General features: G+C 43.7%; 1 protein-coding gene across 3 annotated transcripts in view; it reads right to left on the minus strand.

Moving 5' to 3' along the window:
• Positions 1-12,742, minus strand: part of si:ch211-112c15.8 (tumor necrosis factor receptor superfamily member 25) — a 45,404-nt gene that overhangs the window by 11,346 nt on the left and 21,316 nt on the right. For all 3 annotated transcript variants that reach the window (XM_043675914.1, XM_043675913.1, XM_043675912.1), the window contains exons 2-4: positions 8,157-8,385; positions 686-814; positions 244-396 (exon numbers count right to left, since the gene is read on the minus strand). In XM_043675914.1, coding sequence (XP_043531849.1) covers positions 244-396; positions 686-814; positions 8,157-8,385 — 511 coding nt within the window. The remainder of the gene's footprint in view (positions 1-243; positions 397-685; positions 815-8,156; positions 8,386-12,742) is intronic.

The following is a 12,742-nucleotide window of genomic DNA, read 5'->3' on the forward strand; positions in this document are numbered from 1 at the left end:
CCCATCTCCTCCCGTTCTGATCCCATCTCCCCCCTGTACTGATCCCATCTCCTCCCTGTAGTGATCCCATCATCTCCCAGTATTGATCCCTTCTCCCAAACAGCCTGACCTCCCTGATGAACCCCACTTCATAATAACACCTTCTTGTTAGCTTTGAATGACCAACATAAGATGCACCTTAAACTGTCTTGTCCACATCCCTTCAAAAATTAGCCGCCTCTCATTACGATGATCAGTACTCACAGTTTTTAGTGATGAGCCTGTTGCTGCATTTGGAACAATTCTGACAGTAGAAGCTCAGACAGTTGACATGGTGACATTGCTTGTATTGGTGGGGTTGGCAGCCACACACTGTGTTACTAACAGTGGTGCAGTTATGAAGAACAATTTGGAACTCTAGAGGGAAAGAAACACATCAGTCAACCATCGGATCCAATTCCAATTCATGGAAAAGATCAGGAGAGGAGAGAGACACAGTAAATGTGACAGGTGTGGAAAATCAGCAAAATATATAGACATAAACAAATGGATACAGAAAGGTTTGAACTTCAATATTTGCAAAGTGTAACATTAGGTTGACACTTGAGACATTCCCAGTACAAACATTGTGTGGGGAGCTTTCACCCTGTGAGCCGCAGGAAGTGGTTTGTTAAGGAACCAGTTGGAGAAGGTGGAATCCACTTACCTTTATCACATAGGGTACAGCTCTGACACTTGCTGTTGTAATTCTCAAAAGCGAGATAAGTATCCTTTGGGCACCTCTGGCAAATTGGCATCTCACCATTGTTTTCACATGACCTGGTTACATAGAAACCTGAAAATATCAAACTCAATACGGTGAATGGCTGTTCTCAACATTGACCAATCATTAGCACTTCTCAGATGGCACACTGGTCTAATTCCTGCACTGTTCCGCATGCCCAGGTGAATATAAAATTATTCATCTGCGTGTATAATGATGTGGAAGGGACACACAGGTTAATAGGGATACAGGGAATGGCCCTATGATTGGTATTGAGGGGATCTGGATGTGGAGGCAGAGCACACACCTAAACTGATAAATGGATATTTTGTGGCTTTCTTCACTAAAGGTTACAATGCTGTGAATGTCACTGTGAAGGAGAAGTTAGAACAAAAAGTATATAGAGTGAAAATAGGGAAAGAAGTGGTATTAAAAAACTTAGCAGCAATCAAAGTATAAAAGTTACCCAATTCAGAGTGAAGGCAAAGTGGAGATTGCAAAGGATCTGGTCACAGTGTTACAATTCTCTTTAGGAGAAAGTGAGGACTGCAGATGCTGGGGAGTCAGAGTTGAAAAGTGTGGTACTGGAAAAGCACAGCAAGTCAGGCAGCACCCAAGGAGCAGGAGACTCGCTGTTTCGGGCATAACCCTTTCATCAGATATTCCTGATGAAGGGCTTATATCTGAAACTGGCCTGCAACTGGGAAGCTAGGTACACTGTTAGAATGTGTCCCTGGGTGGAACATCAACTCTCTTTCTCCTCGGATGCTGCCTGACCTGATGTGCTTTTGCAGTGCCCCACTTTTTGACTACAATCCTCCTTAGCTGAGTGGCAGGGGCATATTGTGAAAGAATGGGAGGAATGACAATGTTTTCTGCCATTTCAAAAAATAGCGGAGGGATAAACCTAGTAACTACAGCCCAGTCACCTTAGAGCAGTGTTTCCCTAACATTTCAGTAACATGGCACACTTCAACATGACAAACAATTCCACAGCACTCCACCTTTTAACCATCATCTCAGTTTTGCTGTTTGGCCGTATACATTTAGAATGTTCACATTTTAGAATCAAAGAGCGATGACATGCTTTTAATTTGATGCTTAATTTTCACGAGTTTTAGAGTTGTAATTTTGGTTGGATAGAGTATTGTTTAAGATGAAACAATGTTTGTTTTACATTGATTTTAATTTCCTTTGTACAAAATTTAATGGAACCCTTGGACAAATCTCCCAGAACAACAGTGTGGTGTGGCACACTGGTTTAAAACCATTGCCTTAGGATCAATGATGGCAAAATGTTTAGAGACATTATTCTGGGATAAAATTAATTGATTCTTGGAAAAATGAAGTAAATAAACATAAACATAAAACACAAATAAACTGAAGACATCTTGAAGTTGTTAAAGGCAATTCATCTTTGACTAACTTGATTGAATCTGTGATGAAGCAGTAGCAGGGTTAATGAAGATATTTCATGATGTTATTATCATGAACTTTCAAAAGGCATGAGTAATGCATCAAATAAAATACCTGCTTGTAAAATTAAAGTGCAAGAGGGAAGTGGTGAAAATTTGGTTTTAGACTGTGGAAAGTGCACTGTGACATTACTCAGATGATGGTGTTAGGACAACTCCTCTTTTTGATATGTAGTGATGCCTTTGATTTGGGTACACGGTTCATAACTTCAAAGTGTGATCCAAATGTAAATGTAATAAACAGTGTGGAGAATAGCAGCAAACCTCCGGAGGTCAGAAATCGGTGAAATGGGAAGATGCATGGCAAATAAATTTTAGCTCACTAAAATGTTAAATGATTCATTTTGCAATTGATTGGAAGGTCAATATATACCAAATTTTAAATGAGGTGCAAGAGAAAAGAGATCTGGGGGTGTGCATACAAAAATCTTTGAAGGTGCAGGACCTGCTGAGAAGTCTGTTTGAAGCAAAGAAAGAATATGAGAAGAAACTGGTAATTAACATAATAGGGCAGCAAAAGTCATCTCTAAGTGTTTAACTAGTAAAAGAATGGTAAGAGATAGACTGAAGCCATTGCAGGGACAATAAAGGGGGTTACACATGGTGCTGGGAGCATAGCTGAGATATCCATGTGTGTCTTTGACAAGGAAGGTGCTGCCACCCAGGTCATGGTAAAAGAGAAAATAGTTTAGGTATTTCAAGGGTTTAATATTGAGAACAAGAGGATATTAGATAACTATGTATACTTTAAGTTGATGAGCACTAGGTCTGAATGAGATGCCTTAAGATACAGAAGGGGTTGAGGGTGGAATTTATGGAGGAACTGGCCATAATTTCCCAATCTTTCTTAGACTCAGGCTGTTTCCAGAGGACATTTGGAATTGTAATTGTTACATCCTTGATCAAGAAGGAAGGTATAAAGTTAAACTATAGGCATGTCAGTTTAACTTTGTATCATTTAAGACAAAATAAATAGTCATGTGACCAAACAAATGCAGGTTCATTTAGGGAAGCCAGCAAAGACTGGTTCAGGGCAATACAAGTTAAATTAACTTACCTCCATTTTTTGATCAAGTAGTAGGCAGGATTGTTGAGGGTAATGATTTACATAGACTTACAAAAAGGATTTTAAAACAAACGCTCAACAGATTTGGGAACAAAGTTAGTGTTCATGGAATAAAAGGGATAGTGGCAAAATGGACATGAAACTGGTTGAATACCGGGAAACAAAGAGCCATGGTGATCAGTTGTTTATCAGAGAGGCAGACAGTTTATAGTGGAGTTCCATAGGGATGGTTTTAGGATCCCTGCTCTTTCAGACATATATCAAGAGCTGGAGTGATAGATGGAATTTAATTTGAATAAATGTGACTTATTGCATTTTGGTGAAACAAACCAAGGCAGGACCTGTACAGTGAATGGTAGGGCCCCGGGTAGTGTTGTCAAATGGGTATCTAGGGGCACATAGTTCTTTGAAAGCTGTGTAACAGGTAGACAGGATGGTTAAGAAGGCGTTTAACATGCTTGTCTTTATTGCTCAAACTACTGAATATTGGAGTTGGGACATCATGTTGAGGTTGTACAAGACATTGGTGAGGCCACTTTGGGGGCACTCTGTACAGTTTCTGGTAGAGAAATGATAATATTAAATTGGAAATGGTTCAGAAAAGATTTACCAGGATGTTCCCAGGACTGGACTGTTTGAGTTATAAGGAGAGTCTGGATAGAATGGGACTTCTTTCACTGAGCATAGGAAGTTGAGGGGGGACCTTATAGAGGTTTATGAAATCATGAGGGGCATAGAGAAGATGAATAGCAAAGATTGTTTCCCTTGGTTGAGGAGTTCAAGACCAGAGGACATAATTTAAAGATGAAAGAAGGAAGATTTAAAAGGGACCTGAACAGTAACATACACCGTTCAGGTGGTTGTAATTGGAATGAACTGCCAGAGGAAGTGGTAGTTGCAGGTTTAGTTACAACATTTAAAAGACACTTGGACAGTGATATGAATTGGAAAGGTTTAGAGGGATATAGATGACATGCAAGTGACAAGAGTTTAGTTTGGGAAACTTGCTTAGCATGGATGAGTTGGACCAAAGGGTCTGTATCCATATTGTACAGCTCTGTAACCCTATGACTTTGGGGTATAGGGCAACATTTCAAAATTGTGCTATTAGAAAACCTGGAAGCATTGTGAACCATGAGTACAATTTGTGTCGAGTTTCAAAAGGACATTGGTTGGTGGAATGGGCAGACAACTGGCAGATTAAATTTAATGCAGAGAATTGTGAAGAAATTCATTTTGGAAGGAAAAATGCAAAGAAACAGAATAAAACTAAGGGTACAAATCTAAAGGGGAGTGCAGGAATAGAGAGCTGGGTGTACACGTACCAAATAATTGAAAGTGACAGGACAGGTTGAGTACATGATTAATAAAGCATAAAGCATCCTGGGCTTTTTCAATAATCATATAAAGTAAAGATATTTTTTGAAAGGTAAACTTGCTATAAACTTGTAAGGTAGTCCAACAGGTTAATTTGGAAGCACTAGCTTTCAAAGCGCTGGTCCTTCATCAGGTGGTTGTGGAGAATAAGATTGTAAGACACAAAATTTATAGCAAAAGTTTACAGCGTGATGTAACTGAAATTGTTTGTTAAGTCTCCCATCTTTTAGAATGACCATTTTAGAATTTCATCTTTCAAAACTGAAACCAACATGGTCACTCTAAAAAATGACAGACTCAACAAACAATCCAGGTCTTTTTCAACATATAATTTCAGTTACATCACACTGTAAACTTTTGCTATAAGTTCTGTGTCTTACAATCTTATTCTCCACAACCACCTGATGAAGGAGCAGCGCTTTGAAAGCTAGTGCTTCCAATTAAACCTGTTGGACTATAACTGGTGTTGTGTAATTTTTAACTTTGTACACCCCAGTCCAACACCGGCGTCTCCGAATCCTGCAAGGTACTCTCTCATTAGAGGGAGACAATTGGTAGTGGCTTAACCTGGAGCTCACCATGCCTTGGGTGAGAGGAGAGTTAGTGAAGGAAGGTCCTCATAGTAACCTTAGCTGGTATGAGAATTGAACCCATACTGTTGTTGTTACTTGACATTACAAACCAGTAATCCAGCCAACTGAGCTAGCCAACTGACAGAGATTGTGCTAAAACACTTTATAAACTCTCTTTTTCTTTTCCTATGCATTCATGGGACGAGGCCATCGCTGTCAAGGCCAGCATTTATTATCCATCCCTAATTGCCCTTAAATACAGTGGCTTGCTAGGCCATTTCAGAGGGTAGTTAAGAGTTGGCTACATGGCTCTGGAGTCACATGTAGGCGAGACCAGGTAAGGATCTAGTCCATCCCTAGATGAACCAGATGGGGTTTTACAATAATTGATAGTGGTTGTATGGTCACCATTAGGCTAGTTTATAATTCCAAACTTGTTAAAAAAAATTGGGGTCACATTTCACCATTTGTAATGGTGGGATTCAAACTCACATTGGCAGAACATCAGCCTGGATCTCTGGATTACTGAATCCAGTGACAGTACCACATCCCATCACATGCCCCACTCTCTCAGCTGGAATACCTTCCCCAGTTCTGGGCACTATGCTTTAGGAATCATGTGAAGCATTAGAGAGGGTGCAGAAAAAAACAATTGAAACAATCCTAGGGATGAGGAACATCAGTTACAAGGATAGAATGGAGAGGATTGGAGTATTCTTTTTTCAATCAGAGAAGGTTGAGAGGAGTGTTGGTACAAGTATCCAAAATGAAGATGGGTCTGAGCAGAGGAGGCTGGGAGAAATTATTTTTATTCATGGAAGGGTTAAGAATGTGAGGACATAGATTTAAGGTAATTAGCAAAAGAAGCAATGGTGTCATGAGAAAACACTTTCACACAGCAAATAGGATCTGAATTGCCTGAAAGTGCGATGGATGGAGATTCAATTGAGACCTTCAAAAGGAAATTGGATAACTATTATAGTAGGAGTGAAAATGTGAAGTACTACAGGAAAAAGGCTGGGGAGTAATTAGAATCATAGAATCTGTACAGTGTGGAAGCAGTCCATTCAGCCCATCAAATTCTTAGATGATTTGTTTCTTCAAAGGGTCAACCCAAACACATTGGGTCAAATTACCACTTTCTGTGTTGTAACCATTGAATGAATTGGTTACGAAAACTCTTATAAGCCTTATCTGGAGTGTTTGTCAACTAGGAGAATGTGAGGACTGCAGATGCTGGAGATCAGAGTCGAAGAGCGTGGTGCTGGAAAAGCACAGCTGGTCAGGCAGCATCCGAGGAGCAGGAGAATCGACGTTTTGAGCATAAGCTCTTCATCAGGAATGAGGAGGGGGCCCCAAGGGAACTGAGAGATAAATGGGAATGGGGTGGGGCTGGGGGGAATTAGCTGGGGGTGCAATAGGTAGATCAAGGTGACAGGTTGGAGAGGAGGGTGGAGTGGATAGGTAGGAAGAAAAATGGACAGGTAGGACAGTTCAAGAGGGCAGTGCCGAGTTGGAGGGTTGAACCTGGGATGAGGTGGAGGGAGGGAAGATAAAGAAACAGGTGAAATCAATGTTGATGCCGTGTGGTTGGAGTGTCCAAAGGCAGAAGATGAGGTGTTCCTCCTCCTGGCGTTGGGTGGCTAGAATTTGGCGGTGGAGGAGGCCTAGGACCTTCATATCCTTGGTGAAGTGGGAGGGGGAGTTAAAGCGTTTGGCCACAGGGCAGTGGGGTTGTTTGGTGTGTGTCCCCCAGAGATGTTCTTTGAAACGTTCTACCAGTTGGCGCCAATCTCCCCAATGTAGAAGAGACCACATCGAGAGCAACAGACACAGCAGATGATGTGGAAGTACAGATAAATCTCTGTTGGATGTGGAAGGATCCTTTAGGGCCTAGGATTGAGTTAAGGGGGGAGATGTGGGTGCAGACTTTGCACCTCTTGCAGTTGTAGGAAAAGGTGCTTGGCTTGGAGGGCTGTTTGGTGTAGGGATGTGGATCTAATGAGGGAGTCACAGAGGGAATGGTCTCTCTAGAACGCAGATAGGGGTGGTGACAGAAATATATCTCTGGTGGTGGGGTCTGTTTGTAGGTGGTAGAAATGGTGGAGGATATTGCGATGTATCCAGAGGTTGGTGGGGTGGAAGGTGAGGATTACAGGAGTTCTGTCCTTGTTCTGATCAGAGGGGTGGGGTGCAAGGGCAGAGATGATGTAAGTGGAGGAGCTGTATTGGAGGACATCATCGACCACATGGGAGGGGAAATTGCAGTCTTTGAAGAAGGAGGCCATCTGAGATGTTCTATAGTAGAATTGGTCTTCCTGAGAGCATATGTGGTGGAGGTGGAGGAATTGGGAATAAGGGATTAACATGTTTACTGGAAGCAATGTGGGAGAAGGTGTAGTATAGATAGCTGTGACAGTCAGTGGGTTTGCAGTAGATGTCTGTGTTGAGTTGGTTGCCGGAAATGGAGATGAAGAGGTCTAGGAAGGGGAGGGAGGTGTCTGAGATGGTCCAGGTGAACTTGAGGTCAGGGTTGAAGTATTAGTGAAGTTGATGAACTGTTCAACCTCCTCGTGGGAGCACAAGGTGGTGCCGATACAGTCATCAATGTGGCAGAGGAAAAGGTGGGGAATGGTGCCAGTGTAACTGCGAAAGATGGACTGTTCCACATACCCGATGAAGAGGCAGGCACAGCTGGGTACTATGCGGGTGCCCTTGGCTACCCAGGAGGGTTCAAAGGATAAATTGTTGAGGGTGAGGAGCAGTTCAGCTAATTGAAGGAGGGTGTCAGTGGAAGTGTACTGGTTGAGTCGGTGTGCGAGGAAGAAACAGAGGGCTTGGAGGCCTTTGTCATGGCGGATGGATGTGTACAGGGATCTGGAGTGCTGTGAATGATTCTGGGCACCATATTTTGGAAAACCAACCTGCAGGGCACTTTTTGCAGCAAAATGATGTTTTTGTATCCTGATACAGGTGTTTTGGACAAGTCTCGGTGCTTCGCTTCCTTCGTCTCTGCTCTCTGTTATTCCAAAGTTCCAGCTGCCTGCCTTCCCTAAAACTTCTCGTCATGTTCTCTCCTGTTTGCGATTGGTCCCAGGAGACACCTGCTGTCCAATGATTGAAGCTTCCAGCGGCAGATACTGTGACACAAAGCTGGGAAGTGGAAAACTCAAGTTAGTCTGTAACTTTTCCTGATCACAAAAAAACAGGGAATATTTCCAGCTCACAGACAGCAGCCTCTGTCATCCCAGCTAATATGCACCAACATCCGCACATAATCTTTAGGTTCCTGACTGGGAATGAGGAGAAAGTGAGGACTGCAGATACTGGAGATCAGAGTCGAGAGTGTGGTGCTGGAAAAGCGCAGCCGGTCAGGCAGCATCTGAGGAGCAGGAGAATCGACGTTTTGGTCATAAGCCCTTCATCAGGAATGTTGGGGACCCCCAAGGGGTCTGAGAGACAAATAGGAGAGTGAGGGTGAGTGGAAGGTAGCTGGGCTGGTGATAGGTAGATAAACTTGGGGGTGATGGTGATATGTTGGAGTGGAGGGTGGAGCGGACAGGTGGGAAGGAAGATGGAGAGGTAGGACAGTTCAAGATGGTGGTGCCGAGTTGAAGGGTTGGATCTGGGATGAGGTGGGGGGAATGGGAGATGAGGAAACTGGTGAAATCGAGTGGTTGGAAGGTCTCAAGGCGGAAGATGAGGCGTTCTTCCTCCAGGCATTGGGTGGCTTGGATTTGATGATGAAGGAGGCCCAGGAGGAGACCACATTGAGAGCAATGGACACAGTAAATGAGGTGTTTGGTTTGTAGGAAAATCTCTGCCAGATGTGGAAGGATCCTTTGGGGCCTTGCCACCCACCATCCCTTACTCCTAATTCCTCTGCCTCTGCCATACCTGCTTCCTGGAGGAGCAATTCCACTTCAAACATCCCAGATGGCCTCCTATTTCAAGGACCGCAATATCCCTTCCCACGTGGTCACCCTCCACCACCTCCTGGCAGACTCCACCACCAGAGATACAAGAGGATGGTACTGAGTTGGATATGGGGAGGTGAGAATGAGGAAATTGGTGAAATCGATGTTGATTCCATGTGGTTGGCAGGTCGCAAGGTGGAAAATGAAGCGTTCTTCCACCAGGCATCGGGTGGCTTGGATTTGGTGGCGGAGGAGGCCCAGGACTTGCATATCCTTGGTGGACTAGGAGGGGGAGTCGAAGTGGTTGGCCATAGGGTGTTGGGGATTGTTTGGTGCGTGTGTCCCAGAGATATTCTCTGAAATGTTCTGGAATTGCTCCTCCAGGAAGTAGATATGGCAGAGGCAGAGGAATTAGGAGTAAGGGATGGTGGGGGGCAAGGCCCCATAGGATCCTTCCACATCTAGCAGAGATTTTCCTGCACATCCAAACACCTCATCCACTGTGTCTGTTGCTCTCAATGTGGTCTCCTCGACATTGGGGAGACAGGATGCCAACTTGCAGAATGTTTCAGAGAACATCTCTGGGACACACGCACCAAACAACCCCACCACCCTGTGGCCTACCACTTCAACTCCCCCTCCCACTCTGCCAAGGATATGCAAGTCCTGGGCCTCCTTCATCATCAAATCCAAGCCACCCAATGCCTGGAGGAAGAGCACCTCATCTTCTGCCTTGAGACCTTTCAACCACTTGATTTCACCAGTTTCCTCATCTCCCATTCCCCCCACCTCATCCCAAATCCAACCCTTCAACTCAGCACCCCCACACTCCTAATGAAGGGCTTAGGCCCGAAATGTCAATTCTGCTGCTCCTCAGATGCTGTCTGACCTGCTGTCCTGTTCAGACATGTTGTAAAACACCTCTGGGGCGGGCAGAATTTGAATCTGGACCTCGGGCCCAGAGGTAATGCCACTATCACTGTACAATCAATACTGTAAGCCCGGGCTAACACACTGCAACGTCTTGTACACTATGGCTAATTTACAGCAACGCCCCACACTTTCCGGCTGATATTCAGCATCTGCACTATCTCTTGTAGCTGATATACATCAAGATATGGACCGCTTGACAAACATACTACAGCATCTGTCTCCCTCGCAACTTAATGTCTGTTATTGAGAAAATGTTAGGTCTATTATTAAGGAGGTGACAGCAGAACATTTAGAAATGCATGAAATGATCAAGCAGAGTCAGTATGGTTTTATGAAGGGGAAATCATGTCTGACAAGTTTATGAGAACTCTGAGGACGTAACAAGCAGGATAGCTAAAGGGGAAACAGTGGACATACTATATCTAGAATTTTCAGAAGGCTCTTGATAAGGTATCACACACTGGGTTCTTGGAGTCCATGGTGTTGGATATTAGTTAACTAATAGAAGACAGAGTTGGGCTAAAGGGAGCATTTTAAGGATGGCAACCTGTAACTAGTGGTGTGCCACAGGGATAAGTGCTGGGGTCACAGGCATTGACAACATATATTAATGACTTGAATGAGGAAAGTAAATATTCTATAGTTCAGTTTGGGGCTGACACAAAAATTGGCGAGAAGGCAAATGGTAAGGAAAATACAAAGAGTCTGCAAAGGAATATAGATAGGTTTAGTGAGTGGGCGAAAACTTGGAGATAGAATACAATGTGGGGAAATATGAGGTTATACAATTTGGCAGGAAGAATAGAGCAGTTGAATATTTTTTAACTGAAGAAAGACTGCAGAAAACTACAGAATCGAGGGATTTCTGTGTCTTCATCCCTGAATCACAAAAAACTAGAATCCAAGTTCAGTGGTGAAATAACTGCACAGAGTCCAGTATCATGTTACTTTAACCTTTACCAAATGCACAGTATGTGGGCTCTGTCCAGCCAGCTCCAACCCAGTCCACAGACCCCCCTGTTTATATCTGTCAGTCAGGGCTCCCTGATTGGCCCAGATTAACAGCCCCAAGCAAGGATCTCATAGTCAATGAGATCCACCTGGCCACGGTACCAATCATTATGAGTGGATAATAGGGAAGGCAAATAAAATACATAGAATCATGGAATCCCTATAGTGTGGAAGCAGGCTATTCAGCCCATCAAGTCTACACCGACCTTCTGAAGAGCATCCTACCCAGACCTACACCCCTACCCTATCCCTGTAACCCCTTGAATTTCCATGGCTAATCCACCTAGCCTGCACATCCTTGGACACATTGGTAAGTTTAGTATGGCCAATCCATCTAACCTGCATTGGATTTTTTGAATGTTGATCCTTATTTCAAAGGGGATGGGGTATAAAAATAGGGAGGTTATGTTTAAATAGTACAGGACTAGCCAGACCATAGCTGGAATACTGTGAACTGTTTTGGGCCCCTTATTGAAGGAATGATACAGTCCAGAGAGATTCACTAGGTTGATACCACATATGGGCGAAAGTGAGGACTGCAGATGCTGGAGATCAGAGTCAAGATTAGAGCATTCTCTCATTCCTGATGAAGGGCTTTTGCCCAAAATGTCAATTTTCCTGCTCCTTGGATGCTGCCTGACCTGCTGTGCTTTTCCAGTACCACTCTAATCTTGATACCACACATGGAGGAGTGTATTAGGAGGAGAGATTGAGTGGATTGGGCTAGCACTCAATGGAATACAGAAGACTGAGATGTGACCTTACTGAAACATACAAGATTCTTAGAGGGCTGGCACAGAGTAGGTGTAGAAATTTTGTTTACCCTTGTAGGAGAGTGTCAGATCACAGGGCAAAATCTCAGAATAAGGGATCATGCATTTAAGACAGAGATAAGGAGGAATATTGTCTCTAAGAAGGTTATAAAACTGTGGAATCCTTTAGCCTTGAGGGCTGTTGAGGCTGGGTGATTCAAGGCTACGATAATCAGTAAGGAACTCAAGGGTCACAACCACAAAATCAAAATCAGAAATTGCTGGAAAAATTCAGTAGGTCTGGCAGCATCTATGGAGAGAAATCAGAGCTAACGTTTCAGGTCCAGTGGCCCTTCTTCAGCACTGACAGTAGTTGGATAAAAGTTGTTTTTTTTATGCAGAAGATGGGGTGCGGGGAGAGGGGAGAGTAAACACTGGGTGGAACTAGAGCCCAACAAGCAAGAAAAACAGTTGGAAAAGGAATGGTTAAAGGTCAGTTTGGGGGAATGTGTAGCTGCTAATGGAGACTATTAGTAGCTGACAATGGGTTTTGTCGGGTAGCAGCCCATGTGATGACAAGGCCAGGTGTGTGGGATGTGAGGTAAGGACACAGCCTCAAGCCTTAAAATTATTGAACTCAGGTGTTTTGGGGATAAGGCAAAAAAGTGGAGTTGAGGATCATCACCTCTGTAACAATCAACAGATCCAATGGGCCAAATGGCCTCCTTCTGCTCCAATGTCCTGTTGTATTATACAGCAACACTTGTACTACCTATGCCAGCTAATATACAGCAACACCTGGCCCCCTTGGCAAATGGACATCATCCCCTATATTCCTGGCTAACATGCTGACAGCTGTACCTCCTAGCTAATGCACAGTAACACCTGCATCATTGG

This window comes from Chiloscyllium plagiosum, chromosome 34 (genome assembly GCF_004010195.1).
Source record: "Chiloscyllium plagiosum isolate BGI_BamShark_2017 chromosome 34, ASM401019v2, whole genome shotgun sequence".
Taxonomy (NCBI): domain Eukaryota; kingdom Metazoa; phylum Chordata; class Chondrichthyes; order Orectolobiformes; family Hemiscylliidae; genus Chiloscyllium; species Chiloscyllium plagiosum.